Below are 24720 nucleotides of genomic sequence, written 5' to 3' on the forward strand. Positions count from 1 at the left end.
AGAGCTACGAGCGGCTCAGCTGTAGGTGAGGGGAGGAAGAAAGGAAGAGCAATAGTGATAGAGGATTCATTAGTTAGGGGAGCATACAGGCATTTCTGTGACCGTAGACGTGACTCCAGGATGGTATGTTGCATTTCTGGTGCCAGGGTCAAGGATGTCACCGAGCGGCTGCAGGGCATTCGTCTGGGGGAGGGTGATCAGCCAAATGTCGTGGTCCATATTGGTACCAATGATTTAGGTAGGAAGGGGGATGTGGTCCTGCGGTCAGAATTTAGGAGCTATGTTGAAAATTAGCAAGCAGAACATCAAATGTAGTAATCTCCGGATTACTCCTAATGCCACGGGCAAGTGAGTACAGAAATAGGAGGGTAAGGCAGATGAATGTACAGTTGGAAAGATGGTGCAGGAAGAAGGGCTTTAGATTCCTGGGACACTGGGACTGGCTCTGGGGAAGATGGCACCTGTACAAGCTAACCTACTTATTAATGATCTAGGTATTGGTGCGCAGGGAACAATTTCAAAGTTTGCACATGATACGAAACTTAGAAGTATTGTAAACTGCGAGGGGGACAGTATAGAAATTCAAAAGGACATAGACAAGTTGGTGGAGTGGGCAGATAGGTTGCAGATCGGGAGATGATGATGTAGTGGTATTGTCGCTAGACTAGTAGTCCAGAAACCCAGGGTAATGCTCCAGGGACTCGGGTTCAAATCCTGCCACGGCAGATGGTGGAATTTGAATTGAATTCAAAGTCTAATGGTGATCATGAAACCATTGTCAATTGTTGTTAAAACACATCACTAATGTCCTTTAGGGAAGGAAATCTGTCGTCCTTATCTGGTCTGGCCTACATGTGACTCCAGACCCATAGCAATGTGGTTGACTCTTAAATGCCGTCTGAAGTGGTCAAGCAAACCACTCAGGTGTATCAAACCGCTACCAAGTAACAACAAAAGGAACGAAACTGGACGGACCACCCGGCATTGACCTAGGCACTGGAAACAACAATGGCAATCTCAGCCCTGTCGACCCTGCAAAGTCCTCCTTACTAATATCTGGGGGCTAGTGCCAAAATTGGGGTAGCTGTCTCACAGACTAGTCATCCTCACGGAATCATATCTTACAGATAATGTCCCAGACACCACCTCCATCACTGGGTACATCCTTACTCACCAGCAGGGCAGACCCAGCAGAGGTGGCGGCACAGTGGTATACAGTGGTAGGGAGTTACCCTGGGAGTCCTCAACATCGACTCTGGACCCCATGAAGTCTCATGGCATCAAGTCAAACATGGGCAAGGAAACCTCCTCCTGATTACCACATGCCGCCTTCCCTCAGCTGATGAATCAATGGTCTTCCATGTTGAACACCACTTGGAGGAAGCAATGAGGGTGGCAAGGGCACAGAATGTACTCTGGGTGGGAGACTTCAATGTCCATCACCAAGAGTGGTTTGGTAGCACCACTACTGACCGACCTGGCTAGACTGGGTCTGCGGCAGGTGGTGAGGGAACAAGCAAGAGGGAAAAACATATTTGACCTCAACCTCACCAACTTGTCTGCTGCAGATGCATTGGCCATGACGGTATCAGTAAGAGTGACCACCGCACAGTCGTTGTGGAGACGAAGTCCCACCTTCACATTAAGGATACCCACCATCGTGTTGTGTGGCACTAAAACCATGCTAGATGGGATAGATTTCAAACAGACCTAGCAACTCAAGAGTGGGCATCCATGAGGCGAGGTGGGCCATCAGCATTCGCAAAATTGTACTCGCACACAATCTGTAACCTCATGGACCGGCATATCCTTCAGTCTACCATCACCATCAACCCAGGGGATCAACCCTGGTTCAATGAAGAGTGCAGGAGAGCATGCGAGGAGCAGCAACAGGCATACCTAAAAATGAAGTGTCCACCTGGTGAAGCTATAACACAGGGCTACTTGCATACCAAACAGCATAAGCAGCAAGTGACTGACAGAGCTAAGCAATCCCACAACCAATGGATCAGATCTAAGCTCTACAGTCCTGCCACATCCAGTCATGAATGGTAATGGGCAATGAAACAACTCATTTGAGGAGCAGGCTCCACAAATATCCCCATCCTCAATGATGGGGGAGCCCAGTACATCAGTGCAAAAGATAAGGCTGAAGCATTTGCTACAATCTTAAGCCAGAATTGCCGAGTGGATGATCCATCTCAGCCTCCTCCCGAGGTCACCAGCATCACAGATGCCAGTCCTCATCCAATTCGATTCACGCCATGTGATACCAAGAAACGGCTGTAGGCATTGGATACTGCGAAGGCTATAGGTCCTGACAATATTCTGGCAAGTGAAGACTTGTGCTCCACAACTTGCCTCGCCTCTAGCCAAGCTGTTCCAGTACAGCTACAACACTGGCATCTACACAGATATGTGGAAAATTGCCCAGGTATGCCCTGTCCACAAAAAGCAGGACAAATCCAACCTGGCCAATTACCGGCCTATCAGCCTGCTCTTGATGATCAGTAAAGTAATGGAAGTGGTCATCGACAGTGCTATCAAGCAGCACTTGCTTAGCAATAAACTGCTCACTGACACCCAGTTTGGGTTCCGCCAGGGCCACTCAGCTCCTGACCTCATCACAGCTTTGGTTCAAACGTGGGACAAAAGAGCTGAACTTCCGAGGTGAGGTGAGAGTGACTGCCCTTGACATCAAGGCCTCATTTGACAATGTGTGGCATCAAGGAGCCCTAGCAAAACTAGAGTCCATGGGAATCAGGGGAAAGCTCTCCTGGTGGTTGGAGTCATACCTAGAACAAAGGAAGATGGTTGTGGTTGTTGGAGGTCAGTCATCTCAGCTCCAGGGCATCACTGCAGGAGTTCCTCAGCCCAACCATCTTCAGCTGCTTCATCATTGACCTTCCTTCCGTCATAAGGTCAAAAGTGGAGATGTTCACTGATGATTGCACAATGTTAAGCACCATTCGCAAACCCTCAGATACTGAAGCAGACCATGTCCAAATGCAGCAAGACCTGGACAATACCTAAGCTTGGGCTGACAAGTCGCATGTAACATTCGTGCCACACAAGTGTCAGGCAATGACCATCTCAAACAAAAGAGAACCCAGTCTTAGCCCCTGATGTTCAATGGCAATCCCATCACTGAATCCCCCACTACCAACATCCTAGGGGGGTTACCACTGACCAAAAACTGAACTGGACTAGCCATATAAATACTGTGGCTACGCTAGCAGGTCAGAGGCTAGGAATCCTGCAATGAGTAACTCACCTCCTGACTCCCCAAAGCCTGTCCACCATCTACAAGGCACAAGTCAGGAATGTGATGGAATACTCCCCACTTGCCTGGATGAGTGCAGCTCCCAAAACACTCAAAAAGGTTGACACCGTCCAGGACAAAGGAGCCCGCTTGATTGGCACCACATCCACAAACATTTACTCCCTCCACCACTGACGCACAGTAGCAGCAGTGTGTACCATCTACAAGATGCACTGCAGGAATTCACCAAGTCTCCTTTGACAACACCTTCCAAACCCACGACCACTACCACTTAGAAGGACAAGAACCATTCCTTCACTGTTGCTGGATCAAAACCCTGAAACTCCCTTCCTATGAGCACTGTGGGTGTACCTACACCATATGGACTGCAGCGGTTCAAGAAGGCAGCTCCCCACTACTTTCTCAAGGGCAATTTGGGATGGGCAATAAATGCTGGCCCAGCCAGCTAAGCCCACATCCCACGAATGGATAAAAAAAATGAAGTTCAATGCGGAGAAGTGTGAGGTGATCCATCTTGGTAGGAGGAACATGGAGAGGTAATATAAAGTAAGGGGTACAATTATTAAGCAGTGCAGGAGCAGAGGGACCAGGGTGTATACGTACATAGATCATTGAAGGTGGCCAGGCAGGTGGAGAGAGTAGTTAATAAAGCAGAGTATCCTGGGCTTTATTAATAGGGCCATAGAGTACAAGAGCAGGGAGGTTATGATGTGCTTATATAAGAACTAGTTAGAACTCAGATGGAGATTGTGTACAGTTCTGGGCGCCACACTATAGGAAGGACGTGAATGCATTGGAGAGTGCAGAAGAGGTTTACAAAAGTAGTTCCAGGGAGGAGAAACTTCAGTTACGAAGATAGATTGGAGAGGTTGGGACGGTTCTCCTTGGAGGGAAGGCTAAGAGGAGATTTGATGGAGGTGTTCAAAATCATGAGGAGGCTGAATAGAGTAGATAGGGAGAAACTGTTCCCACTCATAAAAGAATAGAGAACGAGAGGGCACAGGTTAAAGTGATTTACAAAAGAAGCAAATGCAATGTGAGAAAAAACTTTTTCACACAGCAAGTGGTTTAGGTCTGGAATGCATTGCCTGGAAGTGTGGTGGAGGCAGGTTCAATCAAGGCATGCAAGAGGGCATTAGATGATTATTTAAATAGAAACAACGTGCAGGGTTAGGGGGAAAAGGCAGGAGAATGGCACTAAGTCATAATGCTCATTTGGAGAGCCGGTGCAACACGATGGGCCGAATGGCCTCCTCCCGTGTCATTACAATTCTGTGATTAAGGTATGTCACTGCAACTCGGCTATGTGGAAAGTGCATCCTGCAGGATGTGGGAAATCGTGAAGGCACAAAGTGCCCTCAATGGCTATATCTGCAGGAAATGTCACAAGCTGCAGAAACTTGAGCTTCGGGTTGCGGAACTCGATCGGTGGCTGGAATCACTCCGGTGCATCCGCAAGGCTGAGGATTATGTGGCTAGGACATCTAGAGAGGTGGTCACAACGCCGCTAAGTAGTACACAGGCAGAGAGGGAAAAGGTGACCGCCAGAGTATCTAAGAGAAACAGGCAAGAATCTCCTGAGGCTCTCTCGCTCTCTAACCATTTTTCCATTTTGGATTCTGTTGAGTCAAGTTGTTCCTCAGAAGGCTGTAGCAAAAGCCAAGTTCGTGGCACCACTGGTGGTTCAGCTGCACAGGAGGGGAAGGGGAAGAGTGCAAGTGCTTTGGTAGTAGAGGGCTCCATTGTTGGGGGAGCAGACAGGCGTTTCTGCAGCCATAGAGATGGCTCCAGGATGGTATGTTGCCTCCCTGGTGCCAGCGTCAAGGATATCCTAGAGCAGCTGCAGAACATTCTTTTGGGAGAGGGTGAACAGCCAGAGGTTGTGGTCTACATTGGGACCAATGACATAGGTAGGAAAAGGGATGAGTTCCTGAAAGTAGATTTTAGGGAGTTAGGAAGGGAATTAAAAATCAGGACCTCAAGAACAGTAATCTCAAGATTACTCCCAGTGCCACATGCTGGTAAACACAAGAATTGGAAAATTGAGCACTTCAACACGTGGCTGGAGAAGTGAAGTAGGAGGGCTTTAGGTTTCTGAGGCATTGGACCAGTTCTGGGGCAGGTGGGACTTGTACAAGGAGGACGGGTTACACCTTAACAGGACTGGGACTAATGGTCTCACGGGAACGTTTGCTAGTGCTGTTGGGGAGGATTTAAACCAGATTGGCAGAAGAATGGACACCTGAGCGGAAATTCAGAGTGGAGAGGGGAGGAACTGGCAGTGGGAAGTAGAGAAGTATTAACTGATAAGGAGGAGATATCAGAAAGTAGTATCAAGGTAGACAGAATACTTAGAGAGTTTGATAGAATTAGAGTAGGCAATACTAAGTCATTAGATGGGGTCAGAGTAAGGGGGAAAGTAAAAAGGCCTAAATCAGGCTAAAGTGTATGTATTTCAATGTGAGGAGTATGGTTAATAAGATTGGTGAACTACAGGCACAGCTTGACAAATGGAATTATGATATTATCGCTATAACAGAGACCTGGCTCAAAGGAGGGTCTGGGGAAAAGTTGTTTAGGAGAGACAGGTAAGGAAAAAAAAGGGGGGTTTGGTGGGGGAGGTTAGTGGCAGTGCCGATTAAAGATGACATTACAGTACTGGTGAGTGAGGATGTTCCAGAGGGGATCAAGGACAGAATCTGTCTGGCTAGAGTTAAGGAATGAAAAAGGTGCAATAACATTGATCAGTATAGTATATAGAACACCAACTAGTGGAAGGGATGTAGAGAAACAAATCTGCAAAGAGGTTACAGAGAGGTGCAAGAATTATAGAGTAATTATGGTGGGGGACTTCAATTGTCCAAATATAGACTCGGATAGGAATAGTACAAAGGAATAAGAGGAGCGAGAGTTCCTGGAATGTGGTTGAGATAATTTTCTGCAGCAGTATGTTTCCAGTCCAAATGAGAGGGAAGGCATTGTTGGACCTGGTTCTGGGGAATGAGTTGGCCCAAGTGATCAAATATTGGTGAGAAAGCATTTAGGAGATAGTGACCATTGTACCATAAGGTTTAGGTTAGCTATGGAAAAGGACAAGGAACAATCCAGAACAGGGATAATTAACTGGGAGAAAACAAACTTCGATGGGATGAGAATGCATCTGAGTCGTGTGAGTTGGAATCAAATATTGGCAGAAAAGATGGTGGCTGAACAATGGGCTGCCTTCAAAGAAAAAGTATTGCAGGCGATGTCAAAGTATATTTCCTTGAAGGGGAAAGGTAGGACAAATAAATCCAGAGCACCCTGGATGACAAGAGAGATGGAAATGAAGATGAAAAGGAAGAAGAAGTACGACAGATGTCAGGTAGAAAATACAATGGAGAATCAGGCTGAATATAGAAGGACCAGAGAGGAAGTGAAAAAACTAATTAAAAAAAAGCAAGGAGAGAGCATGAAAAGAGACTGGCAGCTAAAACAAAAGAGAATCCTAACATCTTCTATAAGCATATAAATAAAAGGCTGGTAAAAGAAAGAGCAGGGCTGATTAAGGATAAAAAGGGGGACTTGCACGTGGAGACAGGAGAAATAGCGGAGGTATTAAACGACTACTTTGCATCTGTCTTTACCAAGGAAGAAGATGCTATCCAGGCCGAGGTGAGAGAGGAAGTAACTGGTACACGAGATGAATTTACAATTGAGGAGGTGGTTTTACCTTTACTTAAAATTGATAAGGTACCAGGAGTGGATGAGATGCATCCAAGGGTACTGAGGGAAGTGAGAGTGGAAGTTGCAGAGGCACTAATGATAATCTTCGAGTCTTCCTTAGACACAGTAGTGATGCCAGAGGACTGGAGAATTGCAAACATTTTGAACAAGGGTGTAAAGGGGTGCAAGGATAAAGCCAGCAACTACAGACCAGTCAGCTTGACTTCAGTGGTAGGGAAATTTCTGGAAACTATAGTTCGGGACAAAATCAATAGTCAGCTAGACAAGTGCAGAATAACTAAGGAAAGCCAGCATGGATTCATTAAGGGAAAATCATGTTTAACTAACTTGGTGGAGTTTTTTGAGGAGGTAATAGAGAAGGTTGATGTGGTATATATGGTTTTTCAAAAGGTATTTGACACAGTGCCACACAACAGACTTGTAAGTAAAATTCTAGCTCGTGGAATAAATGGGAGAGTAGGCACTTGGATAAGAAATTGGCTGAGTGACAAAAAACAGAGTAGCGGTTAATGGATGTTTTTCAGATTGGATAGAAGTTTGTAGTGGAGCTCCCCGGGGCTAAGTGTTTGGAGCCTTGCTCTTCCTGATATACATTAATGATCTAGACTGTGGTATTCAGGGCATGGTGTCAAAATTTGCAGATGATATGAAGATTGGGAATGTTGTCAACTGTGATGAGGATGGTCTTGAACTTAAAAAGGACATAGATATGTTGGTGGATTGGGCAGACAAGTGGCAGATGAAGTTCAATGCAAAGAAGTGTGAAGCGATTCATTTTGGCAGGAGGAATGTAGAGAGACGGTATAAAAAAGGGAGAAACTCTAAAGGAGGTGCAGGAACAGAGTGATCTCGGCATATATTTCCTAAGTCATTGAAGGTGGCTAGGCATATTGAGAGAGCAGTTAATAAAGCAAATAATATCTTAGACTTTATTAATAGAGGCATTGAGTACAAGAGTAAGGACGTCAAGTTGAACTTCTATAAGACACTAATTAGGCCTCATCTGGAGTACTGCGTCCAGTTCTGGGTGCCATACCTGAGGAAGGATGTGAAGGCATTGGAGAGAGTACAGAGGAGATTCACAAGAATGATTCCAGAGATAAATAGCTGTAGCTATAAGGATAGATTGGAGAGGGTAGGACTGTTTTCTTTGGAGAAAAGAAAGTTGACAGGAGACTTGATAGAGCTATTCAAGAACCTGAGGGGTATGAACAGGGTAAATAGTGAGAAACTGTTCCCACTCAAGGGAGCATCAAGAACTACAGAGCAAAGATTCAAAGTAATTGGCAAAAGGAGTAAAAGTGATGTGAGGAAAAAATTTTTCACCCAGAGGGTGGTTGGAGTCTAGCATGAACATCCTGAGAGGGTGGTGGAGGCAGGTTTGATCATGGTGTTCAAAAAGGAATTGGATTGCTTTTTGAAAAGAAATAATGTGCAAGGTTACAGGGATAAGGATGTGATTGCATTGGAGGTGGTGCAGAGGAGATTCACCAGGATGTTGCCTGGGATGAAACATTTAAGTTATGAAGAGAGGTTGGATAGACTTGGGTTGTTTTCACTGGAGCAGAGAAGACTGAGGGGCGGCCTGATTGAAGTGTACAAGATTATGAGGGGCATGGACAGGGTGGATAGGGAGCAGCTGTTCCCCTTAGTTAGGGGACACAAGTTCAAGGTGAGGGGCAGGAGGTTTAGGGGGGGATGTGAGGAAAAACATTTTTACCCAGAGGGTGGTGACGGTCTGGAATGCACTCCTTGGGAGGGTGGTGGAGGCGGGTTGCCTCACATCCTTTAAAAAGTACCTGGATGAGCATTTGGCATGTCATAACATTCAAGGCTATGAGCCAAGCGCTGGTAAATGGGATTAGGTAGGTAGGTCAGGTGTTTCTCACATGTTGGTGCAGACTTGATGGGCCGAAGGGCCTCTTCTGTACTGTGTGATTCTGTGATAAGGCAGGGAGTCGGACTAGGTAGAATGGTCTTTCAGGGAGCCAGTGCAAACTCGATAGGCCGAATGGCCTCCTTCTGCACTATAAAGATTCTGTGATTCTGTAATGGTGAACGGTTGATTTCCAAAATAGAGAAGAGTATAGTGGGGATCCCCAGGGATCAGTGTTTGGACCCCTGCTTTTCTTCATTATGATCACCTAGACTTGGGCGTACAGGCATAATTTCCAAATTTGCAGGTGACACAAAACTTGCAAGTACTATGAACCGTGAGGAGGAGAATGCTATACTACACAAGGACTTAGGCTGGTGGATAAGTGGTAGATGAATTTCAATGCAGAGAAGAGTGAGCAGAGTGAGTACTCCACGCAACTTCAAGTGTATGATACCAAATTAAGGGGCAATTCTTTGTTCTGGGCATTGTATCCTATTCACAACCACCAGAAGAGTGCAGGTTCTTGTTCAAAGAAGACTTGAACACTCACGGAAACTGGTTGTCTTCCATAAGTGCACCTTAAAAATATTGCGAGAAAACCCAAACCATAATGCAGGCATAAAGCAATGCCTACTTCATACTCATTGTTTTCTACTTTCACACTAAACCATAGAACAATTCTTGCAAAGAAACCACCTTGCTCTTTTTTGTTTAATAGAATTATTTTAAATACTTTTCTGTGCAAAATAACATTATAAAACTTAATTAGACCCATTCCATTTCTAGGACATCACTTTCCTGTCTTGGCCTACAGATAAAGTCTGAATAGTATCGTTTCTAGTCATTATTTATATTGAAATTGTGACTTAAAAAGTCCAATTCTTTGCACACAAGTTTAATGATTGATGTGATTTCAACACCCTTGCTTTCCAAAATATGATAAATTTAGATGAGCAAAATAATGACAGAAACACAATTAACATTTATCAAAGTTTTATATTTGATTTTCATATATGACAGGATTAAAACCGACTGATGGTTAATTGAAAACTTGATTCTATCATGCTTAGAAATGCACAATAAACAACTAATTTCGAAAGACTTACATCAATGAACGATGCATTCACATAATCCGTGTTCTCTTCGCCTCTTTTTACAGGAATGATAACTCTGTTAAACTCATCTAAAATGACATGGAAACAAAAAAATGCACAATGATACTGCAACATGTGTTGAACTCATGGCAATTCAACCACTAAGGGTGTTCCCTTTACCAATTCACTTTTCCTCAATATATTCAGCTATTCTTGACACTATGTTGATTAATCATCACCAAAGTCTGAGAGCATGATTCAGAGATACAATAATGCCCAATAAATCTGCCAGGCTTATTCAGGTTTAACACTGCCAACTAACTTCATCTATTAGGGCTGGGCAATAAATGCCAGCCTAGCCAGCGATACCCACATCCCGTGAAAGGATAAAAAATAAGCAGTGTTCAACACCAAACCTGACAGCATTTTATCCGTTAACTCCTCAAATCCCATCACTCATGTAGTATGTACCATATGCTACTTTTCCTTTATCTAACATTTTAAAAAATGGTAAAACCTACCTATTAAGTTTATGTAGCAATCTTTCATGAGAAACTCTATTTAAAAAAAAGTTGAACTCAACTATCATATCCATAATGAAGAATACAATTCGATTTACTTTGATACTGTTTGCTAGTGAATATAAACTAATCTAGTCACAAACAGTAAAACAGGTAACTTGAGGGCAGTAGCTCCAATTACTAAGTATTGATGCATTCTCTCTCACAAATTAAAATAATGAAAGATGACTGTAGCACTGTTCTGGGTTAAATCACACTGCTAGGTAAGCAAGAGTGATGTACATTGGCATCTCTTCCAATTTTCTCACCCTCATCCTTACCCTTAACTCACCCAGCAACACTCTGATGCCCAACTAAGATCAAGAACTCAGTGTGGAAGAACTGCCAAACTGTATTCTAGCATTTAACTGTAGTCCAGCATTTGGGATGCTGCATCAAATAGCCAGATATGCTTTCTTTTTGGGGTGCAAGGACAGGAAATATTCAAATTGCAAGAAGGCCAAGTAAACACAATGGAATTAGAGGTCAAAACCGGAGGAAATTTGTAATGGAAAATAGAGATAAGGTACTATAGTAAATAGGATTGTACCCGTTTGGTAGTACAGAACTTGAGTATTGATGAAAAAAAGACACACGTCAAAGCTTTTCGTCTTGCACTCATCAGGACATTTTGCAAGAATACCAATATAAGGGGAAAACAACAATTTATACTTATGTGAAGACAGTGCTGATTGGTTGGCAAGTGGACTCTGATTGGTAGAGACGTTGCCATGGAGAATGCACCATTGATGGCGACTGACAGGTAACAGCCAAGCATCATTTGAAATTTAAACCAGGCAGCTTGACCCTGATTGGTCAAGGCATTGCTTTGATAATGAGTCAGCGAATGGCTGTCAATTATTTTGTTTAGCTGAAACAGGTGCAATGTGTGTACATGTTCCAGTTGTTTGCAAAGACCAGGGCCCTGTGTATTAATATATGTAGCTTCCAGTACACGCAAATGCACCACACTGCAAGCCCGACTGACAATGTTAAATTGGTTGTCAGCATAATTATTAGCAAACTGAAGATTATTTAGCAAATGTTGTCCAATTACAGAATCACATCTAAAGTTGGACACTGAGTTTTGAGTTCTTCAAACACAGGCTAGTTGGGAACGGTCCGTACCTTACCCACTGCAATAGCGGCTGGGACATGCTTTTTGTTACAATCTGCCAGCGACGTATGGCCTACATACCTAGCATCACACAGGCACTGAAATCATATTCATGTAACTTAGGAAGAACAGGCAATGAACAATATTCACAAGCCCACAAACAATTACTCACAGACATGAGGACATGACTGTATCACAGATAAGGACATTCAGAAGTTGTAGGTAGTTCTTCAGGTTGCGCTTAAACCTAGGCACATTGGCTTATTCAGGAGGATATATAAAAAAAAAATCTCAACAACACTATTTGAAGACAACTGAAGAGCATAATTGGCAGTTACTTTTTATATAGCCAAATGTTGCAGCTAAGTTGCAGATAGGATGGCCCTACAAACAGCAAATGAGAAACAACCAGTAAAGCTTGGAATGTTGGTTGAGGGATGAATGCCAAGCAGGACAGTGAAAGGACTTCCCCAGTCATCTTCAGACAGGGGCATGAGATTTTTTTTACATTCAGCTGAATAAGTTGATGTGCCATCATTTAACACAGCACCCCCTCAGTACTGAACATAAGGAGGAGTAGGCCACTTGACCTCATGAGCCTGCTCCACAACTCCTTAAGGTCATGACTGAACTGAATGCAACCTCAACTCCAAATAACCTTTCACCCCCTTGCTAATCAAAAATTTATCCGCCTCCGCCTTAAAAATATTCAGACTCTGCTTCCACTGCCTTTTGAGCAAGAGTACCAAAGACCCCGAAAGAAAAAAATTCTCCTAATCTCTATCTTAAACAGGCGACCCTTTATTTTTAAACAGTTACCCCTAGTTATAGATTCTCCTACAAGAGGAAACATCTTTTCCACATCCAACCTGTCAAGACCCCTCAGGATCTCACATGTTTCAATCAAGTCACCTCTTACTCTTCTAACTTCTAAACAAGCCTAGACTATCCAACCTTTCCTTTTAAGGCAACGCACCCATTCTAGGTATTAGTCTATTGAGCCTTCTCTATAACTGCTTCCAATGTATTTACATCCTTCCTTAAAGAAGGAGACCAATACTGTACACAGTACTCCAGATATGGTCTCTTCAATGCCCTGTATAACTGAAGAACAACCTCCCTACTTTGTATTCAATTCCCCTCGCAATAAATTATAACATTTTATTAGCTGTCCTAATGACTTGCTGTACCTGTACAATAACCTTTTGTGATTCATGCACCAGGACAACCAGATTCCTTGCATCTTGGAGCTCTGCAATCTCTCACCATTTAGATTATATGCTTCCTTTTTATTCTTCCTGCCAAAATGCACAATTTCACATTTTCCCACCTTATACTCCATTTGCCAAATCTTTGCCCATTTGCTCAACATATCTATATTCCTTTGTAGCCTCTTTTATGTCCCCTTCACAACTTACTTTCCTACCTACCCTTGTGTCATCAGCAGATTTAGCAATCATAACTTCGGTCCCTTCATCCAATTTATATAAATTGTAAAAAGTTTGAGGCTCCAGCACTGATCCCTGTGGCACACAACTTGTCACATCCTGCCAACCAGAAAAAGACCCATTTATGCCAACTCTCTTCGTCAGCTAGTCAATCTTTCATCCATGCCAATATGTTACCCCCTACACCATGAGCTCTTATTTCCTTCAATAACTTTTGATGTGGCACCTTATTAAATGCCTTCTGGAAATCTAAGTACGGTACATCCACCGGTTTCTCTTTATCCACAGGACATGTTACTTCTTCAAAGTGTCCTGTTATAATGTCTTTAATAATAACTTCTAGCATTTTCTCTATGACAGATGTTAAGCTAACTGGCCTGTAGTTTCCTGCTTTCTGTCTCCCTCCCTTTTTGAACAAACTTGCTATTTTCCAATCTAATGACTCTTCCTCGAATCACGGGAATTTTGGAAAATTAAAGCCAACACATCAACTAGCTCACTAGCCACTTCTTTTAAGACCCTAGAATGAAGTTCATCAGGATGCAGGGACTTGTCAGCCCACAACTCCAACAATTTGCTCAGTACCACTTCCCTGGTAATTGTAATTTCCTTAAATTCCTCCTCCTCTTCCATTTCCTGATTTACAGCTATTTCTGGGATATTACTTGTATTCTCTATAGTGAGGACTGATGCAAAATACCTGTTCAATTCATCTGCTATCTCCTTATTTTCCATTATTAATTCCCCAGACTCACTTCCTATGGGACCAACGCTCACTTCCTTAACTGAACCAAATGTAAGCCAAGTTTACGCATACAAGTATGGAATAGGATTGGAACCCAGGATTTTGTTAACTCAAGAACCAAGTTGACACTTAAAAATGTGTGCCCCACCACCTCCTCTCCAACACAAAGTCAGCTTTGTTACATTTAACACTTGGATATTAATTGATGCAGGTTACCTTCTATGGGATAAATTGTTCACACAATCCAATCAAACAACACAATAATTCTGCAAATTGAAATTAGTGTACTTTTAAGCAAATATTTGAATTCAGGATTAAAAAGTGACAATTGCAAATTTCTCCACTAGAGGATACCATATGACCTATCAATCTCAACAGCTGAGCATTTTTCTCATATGTTAGCACACATTTTACCCATGTGTACATATTACAGAATGTTCAGTTAAGATGCAAACTCACCCCTCAAAGGGATTCAATGAGCAACAGACACGTAAACAGACGCATAAAACTGGAAAGGAAATTAAAGCTGCCAGTTGGTAAAATAATAGTTATTTATTAACCGGTGCAACTCCCACAGTGTTATATCAAGGTATTTCACAACAGCGAAGTGGGAAATGGAAATAATGTATTCAAAAAGAATACAAAATTATTGAAAAATCTATCCTAATTAATGAACTTCAAACATATTATTTGTTGAACATGTATGAGCTGGGGAACAAACCAATGCAAGAGGAGCTACAATAGGAATTAACCACAGGAGCATGTTAGATGCCTTGTCAGATCAAGCCAAAAGGTAACAGATAGAGAAGTTCAAGTTCTTACAACCATCCATCCTGGGGTTCATTCTAAGTTCAAGCTCTGTCATTACTGTCAAAATATACCTTCTACTGCCTTAATGTTAGTGCTAGGATATAGAATAAACCAGCTAGTAAGAATTCTAACAGCAATGGAACTGCTTTACACTTGGCTTGAAATGCCATAAGAACATACGAAATAGGAGAAGTAGGCCATTCGGCCCCTCGAGCCTGCTCCGCCTTTCAATGTGATCATCGCTGATCTGTTTGTGTTTCGAGTTCTATATTCCCATCTACCCCCAATAACCTTTGATTCCCTTGCTTAACAAGAATCTAACTACCTCTGCCTTAAATATATTCAGTGATCCCACTTCCTTGTGAAGTAAGTTTCCAAAGTTGCACGACCCTCAGAAAAGAATTCTCCTCGCCTCTGTCCTATAAGGGCGACCCCTAATTTTAAAACAGTGCCCTCTTGTTCTGGACTCAAGCACAAGAGGAAACATCCTTTCCATGTCCACCTTGTCAACACCATTCAGGATCTTATATACTATAGGACGCTGTACCTGCATACTAGCTTTTTTGACTCAAGCACAAGAACACCTAGATCCCTCTACATCTCGGAATTCTGCAGTCGTTCTCCCTTTACATAATCTCTTCTTTATTCTTCCTGCCAAAGTGAACAACATCACTCCATCTGCCAGATTTTTGCCCACTAACTTATGTATACCCATCTGCAAACTCCTTATGTTTTCTTCACAACATACTTTCCTACCTATTTTTGTGTTGTCTGCAAAGTTAGCTACCATGCCTTCGCTCCCCTCATCTAAGGCAGCCAATTAATATTGTTGAGGCCCCAATTAAGGGTGATTTTGCCACCTCTCCACCGTTTTGCCAATGGCGGCAACTCGAGGAGGCTAAACCAGTGGAGGCTGCCTCCCTGCGCTATGCCAGAGAGCCATTGGAGCCGGAGGATTTATGCTGCAAGGAAGGAGTTACGTTAATGAAAGACCGCAATCATGGTTGAGACCGATTCAACAGAGGTTCCACTCCAGGCCGATTCAACCACTGGTCTGCATGCCAGTTATTTGATGACTGCAAGCCAGTGAGGGTCCCTGAGTTGGCTGGCAGCATTAGGAGCCCACCTGTCGTCCCAGAGACAGCCAATTAGGAGGCACCTCCAGAAGATTTCTCTGCTGGTCTTGCTGCCAACTTGGGAGCTCGTGACCCCTTTGGGGTCCCAAAGCCTGCAGCAATATTCAATCCATCAGGTCAAGAATTTTGGTAAACTGTGTGGAACAGAAATCAGGGTATGATGGCACCGTTCTAGCAGCCCCTGCAACTGCAGGTGAGAAGCCGAAGACTTCAGCTGAGTCACGTCCAGGTTACCAATGACTTGCTGGAATATTTTGGACATGAGATTTAAGCTCTGATTCGACTGGATCTCAGTGGGCTGACCATACCTGGTAAAGAATAGGGCCAATTACTGCACCACTGTTTTGGCAGATATGGTTCTCAGGGGAACAGCCTCTGGGAAGCAGGGGGTAGCTACGTCCATGATGTTAAGGATATACTGGTAGCACCCTTTTGTTTTGGGTAGGGGTTCCACACATTCCACTAACACCTTACTGAATGGTTTCCCAAAAGTCGACATGGGAATCTTAGTTGCAGGTTTTATTGCAGACTAGGATTTTCCCACAACTTAGCAGTTGTGACAGGTTCGGCAAAACCATACCTCATCCCTGTGGAGAGGTTGTCTGTAAAAATGTTGGCCGATGTGAGCTTGGGTTTTGCATATACAGATATGCCCAGCCATCGGAATTATGTGAGCTAGCCATAATATTTCCCAACAGTATCTCGGCGGCACCATTACTTGGTAGATCACTGTCCACTCCTTGTTTGCAGGTCTGAAAGGGGGGTCTCCATTTCCTCATTAGCACCTAATTTTTAATGTAGTAGCATTCAGGGACAGCTTCTGCCTCAATTTCAGCTTGTGCAGTCTGAGCTAATGTTTTTAACAGTGGGTCAGCTTGCTGGGCCGTCACCAAGGAAGATCTATTTATTACTTCCTTAGGGTCTTCTAGACTTCCAAAAAAGGTTTCAGATAATCAGACTGTAGGGTCCTCTGTCTGCAGTGCCACTTCAGCCTCCGCTGACGGAGCATGCCTGGCCATAGACTGCGATACCACAGTCAGGGAACATGCCAGACACTTTCTGCAGCAGCTGTTCAGTCTCCCTGGCCTCAGTGGGCTTCTCTGAGAGGATGCTATTACCCTTGATCCTGCCAGGTCATTGCCGAGGAGCACGTCAACCCTGCCCACAGGCAAACTGGGAATGACTCCCATGGTCACTGGTCCTGACACAAGGTCGCACTCCAGATGCACCTGGTATGAAAGGGCTTGGGCATGTAGCCTCCTTCAATCCACTTTACCAACACCTTGGCACTTACTGCACTCTTTGGTGGAAAGGTTGTCCCTTTTTCCAGCAGTAGAGTTTAGCTGGCTCCTATATCCCTCAGTATCACTGCAGTTTTACTCAACTCACCCTGGGGAAATGTGACCACTCTTCCTTCAGATACAAAATCCTTGTAACTCTTAGGGATTTGTTTAATCCCATCTGCACTCTCAGGAATGCATCTACAGAGATTAGCAGCTGCAGTCAGAGCCATAGCCTGGTCTGCCATGCTCTCTGACTGACTCCCATTCTCTGCATGGGGTGTAGGTGTCCTGATAAATCCCACAGGTTTTTCCCATAACCTCCAGCAGTTGGCCCGCAGATGCAAACTGGAGGAACAGCACCTCATCTTCCGACTAGGCACTTTACAGCCTTCCGGACCGAATATTGAGTTCAACAATTTTAGATCATGAACTCTCTCCTCCATCCCCACCCCCTTTCCGATCCCCCCCTTTTCTTCCCCCAATAATTTATATAGATTTTTCTTTTCCCACCTATTTCCATTATTTTTAAATGTATTTCCATTCATTATTTTATCTCTACCTTTTAGCCTTTTTCGATTCCTTCACCCCCACTCCACCCCCACTAGGGCTATCTGTCCCTTGCTTGTCCTGCTTTCTACCCTTAATTAGCACATTCCTTAGATAATATCACCACCTTCAACACCTCTTTGTCCTTTTATCTATGACATCTTTTGGCTATCTCTACCTATCACTGGCCCTCTATCCAGCTCTACTTGTCCCACTCCCCTTAAACCAGCTTATATTTCACCTCTCTTCTATTTTTACTTAGTTCTGTTGAAGAGTCATATGGACTTGATACGTTAACTGTGTTCCTCTCCACAGATGCTGCCAGACCTGCTGAGTTTTTCCAGGTATTTTTATTTTTGTATTGAATTCTCACTGTTTTGGTGAGGGCTAGAGTGGAGTGGGGTACATGTCGTAATATGCCTTTTAGGGATGGCAACACACCATCACTAGAAGGCAAGTGTCATGTGATCCAGCCTCAGTTTCACTTTGACCTGTGAGCAGAAAACACACACAGCACAGCTCTGATGTCTTAAGCTTTCTATCTTTGTATAAATGTTGATGTGCCTAGTCTAAATAAATGAACCCACAATGTGTTTAACCAATCCCTTATGAGTGACTGGTGCCTTTGTATCATCATCAAAACACAACATGGTGCTCAACAGTGGTAAAACAACCTGGCTGCAAGATTAAGTACAGGTACAACATGGTGAACAGCCTTAGATTGTGCTACACGGCGTGAGATGACCCTCAACGTTTTGGTCAGACCAGAACCAAACCGAGCATCACGGATTTGAGAACACAGCGTGTCGAGAAGACCAGCAATGGCTCAGCTCAGTCAGGAAGGGCGAGTGACCAGGATGTGGGCTGGATCGACAGCGTGCAAGGGAAAGTAAAAAAAACACACCAAACTGTCATAGAATTGGGCCAGAGAAGGTCACAATTATAACGGGTGGCTTCAAGAGCTGTTGAACAATAAATTGAATACAATAAGGAGGAAGATCAAAGGGATATTGTTAAAATGCCCACAAAATTTCCCAGTTTGAATTGGAATGCAGCTGACCTACAATCCGAATTCAGAAGTTTAAACAGCATAGAGAACTATAGTTTCTTGATAACCAACGCCCATCCAGGACCCTCCACCCCTTCCCGTCCCCCTGGCCCTATCCTGTCTTCTAATCCCAGCCCTTGCCATGTATTCACCATACCCTTTGACCTTCCCCCCTCTGATCCTGAACGTTCTATACCCAGCAAAGGACTCCATTTCATACCCTTAAGCCCTCATCTCAATGAATTTCGGGCTCGGCATGATGTTGAACTCTTCTTCCACCACCTTCGTCTCTGTGCTCACTTCTTTGGGCAGGAGTGCTCCCCCCGTTCTACGGATCTTTTCACCCACCTCCAATATTCTCCCTCCACTTGGACCCCTCCCCTCTGGCCTCTTACCCATTCTCGATCTTTTCATTGAGAACTGTCGGCGTGACATCGGCCATCTCAATGTCTCTGCCCCTCTTACCCACTCTAACCTGTCTCCTCCTAAACTTGCTGCACTCCGTTCCCTTAGGTCCAACCCTGACTGGTTATCAAACCTGCCGACAAGGATGGTATTGTTGTTGTCTGGCGTACTGACCCCTACTTCGCAGAGGCTGACTCTCAGACACTTCTTCCTACTTCCCCCAGGACCATGGCCCCATCACCAAACATCAAGCCATTGTTTCCAAGACTGTCACTGACCTCATCTCCTCTGGAAATCTTCCCTCCACAGCTTCCAACCTCCCATCACCAGGCGGCCCGCTTCTTCCTCATTCCTAAATTCCACAAACAGGACTGTCCCGGTAGACTGATCATGTCAGCCTGATACTGCCCCACGGTACTCATTTCTTCCTATCTTGACTCCGTTCTCTCTCCTCATATCCAGTCTATTCTCACCTACATATTCGATTCCTCTGATGCCCTACATCATAGCAATAATTTCCAGTTCCCTGGCCCCAATCACCTCCTCTTCACCATGGACATCCAATCCCTCTACACCACCATCCCCCACCAGGATGGTCTGAGGGCGCTCCACTTCTTCCTCGAACAGAGGCCCAAACAATCACCATCCACCACCACTCTCCTCCATCTGGCTGAACTTGTTCACTCACTGAACAATTTCCCCTTAAAGTTGTCTCACTTCCTCCAAATAAAAGGTGTGGCTATGGGTACCCGCATAGGTCCCTGTTATTCCTGTCTCTTTATGGGATATGTGGAGCATTCCTTGTTCCAGTCCTACTCAGGCCCCTCTCTACTCTTTTTTCAATACATCAATGACTGTTTCGGTGCCGCTTCGTGCTCTCATCTGGACCTGGAAAAATTTATCAATTTTGCTTCCAATTTCCACCCCTCTATCAAATTCACATGGTCCATCTGTGATGCTTCCCTTCTCTTCCTTGACTTCTCTGTCTCCATTTCTGATGATAGACTGTCCACCAATATTCATTACAAGCCCACCAACTCATACAGCTACCTCAACTACAGCTCTTCACACCCTGTTTCCTGTCAGGATTACAACCCGTTCTCTCAGTTCCTTCGCCTCCATCGCATCTGTTCGCACCACTTTCCAAAATGATGCTTCTGGCATGCCTTCCTTCTTCCTTAACCGAGGTCTCCTCCCCACCCACTGTGGTTGACAGGGCCCTCAACCGTGTCCGACCCATCTCCTGTGCCTCTGCCCTCACACCCTCCCCTCCCTCCCAGGACCATGATAGGGTCCCGCTTGTACTCACTTTTCACCCACCAGCCTCCGCATTCAAAGGATCATCCTCCGCCATTTCTGCCAACTCCAGCATGATGCCACCACCAAACACATCTTCCTCTCAACCCCCATGTCAGCATTCCGTAGGGACCGTTCCCTCCGGGACACCCTGGTCCACTCTTCCATCACTCCCAACACCTCATCCTCTTCCCATGCAATCGCAGAAGGTGCAACACCTGCCTCTTTACCTCCTCCCTCCTCACCATCCAAGGGCCCAAACACTCCTTTCAGGCGAAGCAGCGCTTCACTTGCACCATCTTCAATTTGGTCTACTGCATTCGCTGCTCCCAATGTGGTCTCCTCGACATCGGGGAGACTAAACACAGACTGGGTGAACGCTTTGCGGAACACCTCAGGTCTGTCTGCAAGCATGACCCAAAGCTTCCGGTCACTTGCCATTTCAACACACCATCCTGCTCTCATGCTCACATGTCCATCCTTGGCCTGCTGCAATGTTCCAGTGAAGTCTAATGCAAACTGGAGGAACAGCACCTCATCTTCTGATTAGGCACCTTACAGCCTTCTGGACTAAGTATTGAATTCAACATCAGACCCTGAACTCTCTCTTCCATCCTCACCCACTTTTTAAATCCTTTTTTCCTTCATTCACTTTTATTTTTTATCCACTTAATTTTATTTTTATTCATTTATCCATGGTTTTATCCCATTTTCTAACCTCTTTTTTTGCCACCACCGCACCCTCCCCCACACCATCCCCTACAGGGCCATCTGTCACTTGTTCCATGTTGTTCTTTCACACAATGCTACCCTTGTTCTGCTATAATCACATTCCGCTTTCTTACCTTTATGCCACTATTACCACCTTTTTTAGCACTCGCCACTACCATTAACACTCCCTTTGTCCTTTAGTTCATGACATCTTTGTCAATCCCTCATTTGTCCCACCTATCACTGACCTTCTATCTAGCTCCACCTGCCCCACCCCCCTTAAACAATATAAACTTAATCACATTTCCACTTCTCTTCAGCTCTGAAGAAGGGTCATACGGACTCGAAAAGTTAGCTCTGTTTCTCTCTGCACAGTTGCTGCTAGACCTGAGTTTTTCCAGCATTTTTTGTTTTTGCTATAGTTTCTTGAATCAGGTGCGCCTGAACCACACAAGCAAGCCATAAAAATTTACCTAACAATTTAGAATGAGCGTCTACACTGTTGAATATTTCAGGATTCACAGAAGAGCTAAAGGATTCCCAGAAGATATGGATTACGTTGGAAGACTGGTTCAGGATCAGGTAAAGCTTCCATATTATTTGACTATAGTTCATGTCATTTTGACAACAGCCTACAGAATCCATAGTTCACTTTGTCAGCACATGCAGAGAAAAGGGTACTTACTGTGATTTTTCAAATGCAGAACTAGCAGACAGAATTGTTGAGTTGGTGATCACATCCACTCCCATGGAAGCGCTGTAGAAAGATCTGCTAGACAAGCCCAAAACACATAGCATCCAAGAACTACTCAAGGGCAGATCCAAGTACAAAGTGATCGTCACAGGTCAGTGAAACTTACCAGTTCCTAAGCACAACCCAAATCATTGACACACTTATTAGAAACCTAGCAAGCCATGTGGAATTTGGGGCCTTCTGCATGCACCAAGGAAATGCCCAGTTTTCCTTCAATGCTGGCATAGTGGTAATGTCATTAAACTAGTAATCCAGAGGTCCATGCTAACGCTCTGTGGACATGGGTCAAATCCCACCATGGCAACTTGTGGAGTTTGAATTCAGTTAAGAAATCTGGAATATAAAGCTAGTCTCAGTCAAAAAAAAAAACCCATCTGGTTCACGAATGATCTTTAGGGAAGGAAAATTGCCACCCTTCCCAGAGTGGCCTACATGTGACTCCAGACCCAAAGCGATGTGGTTGCCTCTTAACTGCCCTCTGAAATGCACTAGCCAGCCACTCAGTTCAAGGGCAATTAGGGATGGGCAACAAATGTTGGTCTTGCCAGTGATGCCCACATCCCAAAAATGATTAAAAGGGAAACAAATACATGAGGTGACTGACAAACCAGAAAATGACAATGATGTGCACACCGAGACAATGAGCACTGTTTATGTTTCACGCTGCCAATTTTATGGAAAACATAGATACTGTCACACCATTTGAAGTATTTGCCAAGATTCAAACTATCTGCCCTCAAAGTTGGTAATTACTTGTTATTGGCCAAACTTGACATAGGGGCAAGTTTCAATATGAATTCTACCCCTGCGAGTTCTAAAAGAAATGTATCCAGACATGGAAGGCCATGGAGAAACCTACGACTGCAAAACTTTCGGCGTACAACGGTTCACTAATTCCATGTGCAGGATCCATAATCCTGGAGTGCAAGTACAATCAATCCTCCTGGGTGCCAGGACCAATGATTGCAGGTCCATCGGCATGGTGTGACTTCACACTAATGACGATCTATGGAATCAGTCAGACCTCATATGGCAGATCAACCTCAGAAACTACTCCTATCGACTAGGTTCACAACCTATCAAAATATTTAGAATGTCTTGACAAAATTGGCAGTTTCAAGGGAGCTGCAACATTACACTTGCAGAAGAATGCAAGTCCCTCAATTGATCCACCATGTAAGTGCAGCATCCGCTTTCAAGACAAATTAAAGGTCGAACTAAACAAAATGGAGAAAGACAAAATCATTAGAAGAGTGCAAGAGAACACCGATTGGTGAAGCTCAATTACCTGGATCATAAAGGAGGACAGATCATTGAGCTTATGCCTTGATTCACAATGTTTAAATGCAGCTTTGAAATCGTGTCCTTACAAAATACCCACATTAGAAGAGTTAAATCAGAGATTTGCAGGCACAAAATTCGTCTTGAAACTTTATGACAAGCATGGCTACTAACAGCACTGTAGGTGTACCTACATCACAGGGGTTGCAGCAGTTCAAGAAGGCAGTTCAGTACCACCTTCTCAAGGGCAATTAAGGATGGGCAATAAATGTTGGCCTAACCAGCAAAGCCCACATCCTGTAAATTAATTTTTAAAAAGTACATCTCACGAGATGTCCCAAGAGCTTTCTACATTTAGAACCCCATTCAGGCAATACTGTTTTCAATTACTTCCTTTTGGGCTGTTAGCCATTACATGCCATGTGCCTGGATGTATCTGTATGGCTGCTGACATTGCGGTTGTAGGAAGAACAAAGCAAGAACATGACCATAATCTGCACTTATTGATGAAAGAGACATGTAATGAAGTTCAACAGTCTGAAATGTGGCATCAATGTGTGGCACATCAATTCATTCAGTTCTATTTATTCCAGTGCTGGCATATGTCCTGATCCAAGCAAAACAGAGGATATTAAAGCCATGCCAGATCTTCAAGGACAATTTTCGAAGATGTCTCCACACATTCCAAATTTTGCTCAAAAATCATCAAAGCTAAGGAAATTGTTGAGAAAAGATGTGTCTTTCCTGTGGCACGAAGACCACCAATACAAGCCAGGAAACTTGATGGTCACATCAGATACACTTAGATTGCCCAACCCAGCGAAAACAGAAGACATATCCCTGGATCTAGAAGTTGACTTCATTGACATCAAACTTGAAGATGTTCTCCAAATTGATCAGGTACATTTGGCACAACATAAATACTAGCAGCTATAAGAAGAAACCGTGTAAGGTTCCACACTACAGAAACTGTGAAAAACTATCAAAGGATGACCTGGTTCAACTCAGCATGTCCAAGAACTTGCGAGATCATTTTGGCCTTACCAGCATAAGCTAGGCATCTCCCGGGGAGTCACATTTATAGACAGGCAGGTCATCATACTGGAATCTTTGCAACCTGATATTCTTCAGCAACCTCATCAATCACACATGGACATAGATTGGACAAGATGACTTGCAAGCGAGACAGTCTATTGACTAGGTATGAACAGTAACATTCAAGTCGTTGTCAGGAAGTGCAAGGCATGGCAGGAGCACATGCCATGTCAGCACAAGAACCACTGATTCCACATGAAGTTCCTAACCATTCTTGGTCCAAAATTGCATCTGATCTCTTTCATGTCCATGGCAGTGACATCATTGTCATTATCAACTACTTTATTAAGTACCCCATTATTCGACAACTGCACAATATTTCAAACACAACTGTTGTGCATATTCCAAGTTCTATTTTCAGATTATTTGGTGAGCCAAGAGAGAATGTTATGGATAATGGTCTGCAATTTATTGGTAAGCCATTTCAGGGTATGATAGAGAAGTGGAATATCAATCACACAACTGCTTCTCCTCAGATCTAACAGTCTAGCTTAATGAATGAT

General features: G+C 43.9%; 1 protein-coding gene across 5 annotated transcripts in view; it reads right to left on the reverse strand.

Moving 5' to 3' along the window:
• Positions 1 to 24720, reverse strand: part of ptpra (protein tyrosine phosphatase receptor type A) — a 333338-nt gene that overhangs the window by 19770 nt on the left and 288848 nt on the right. For all 5 annotated transcript variants that reach the window (XM_078554083.1, XM_078554102.1, XM_078554109.1 and 2 more), the window contains one exon: positions 9995 to 10071. In XM_078554083.1, coding sequence (XP_078410209.1) covers positions 9995 to 10071 — 77 coding nt within the window. The remainder of the gene's footprint in view (positions 1 to 9994; positions 10072 to 24720) is intronic.

This window comes from Cetorhinus maximus, chromosome 1, assembly GCF_964194155.1.
Source record: "Cetorhinus maximus chromosome 1, sCetMax3.hap1.1, whole genome shotgun sequence".
Lineage (NCBI taxonomy): Eukaryota > Metazoa > Chordata > Chondrichthyes > Lamniformes > Cetorhinidae > Cetorhinus > Cetorhinus maximus.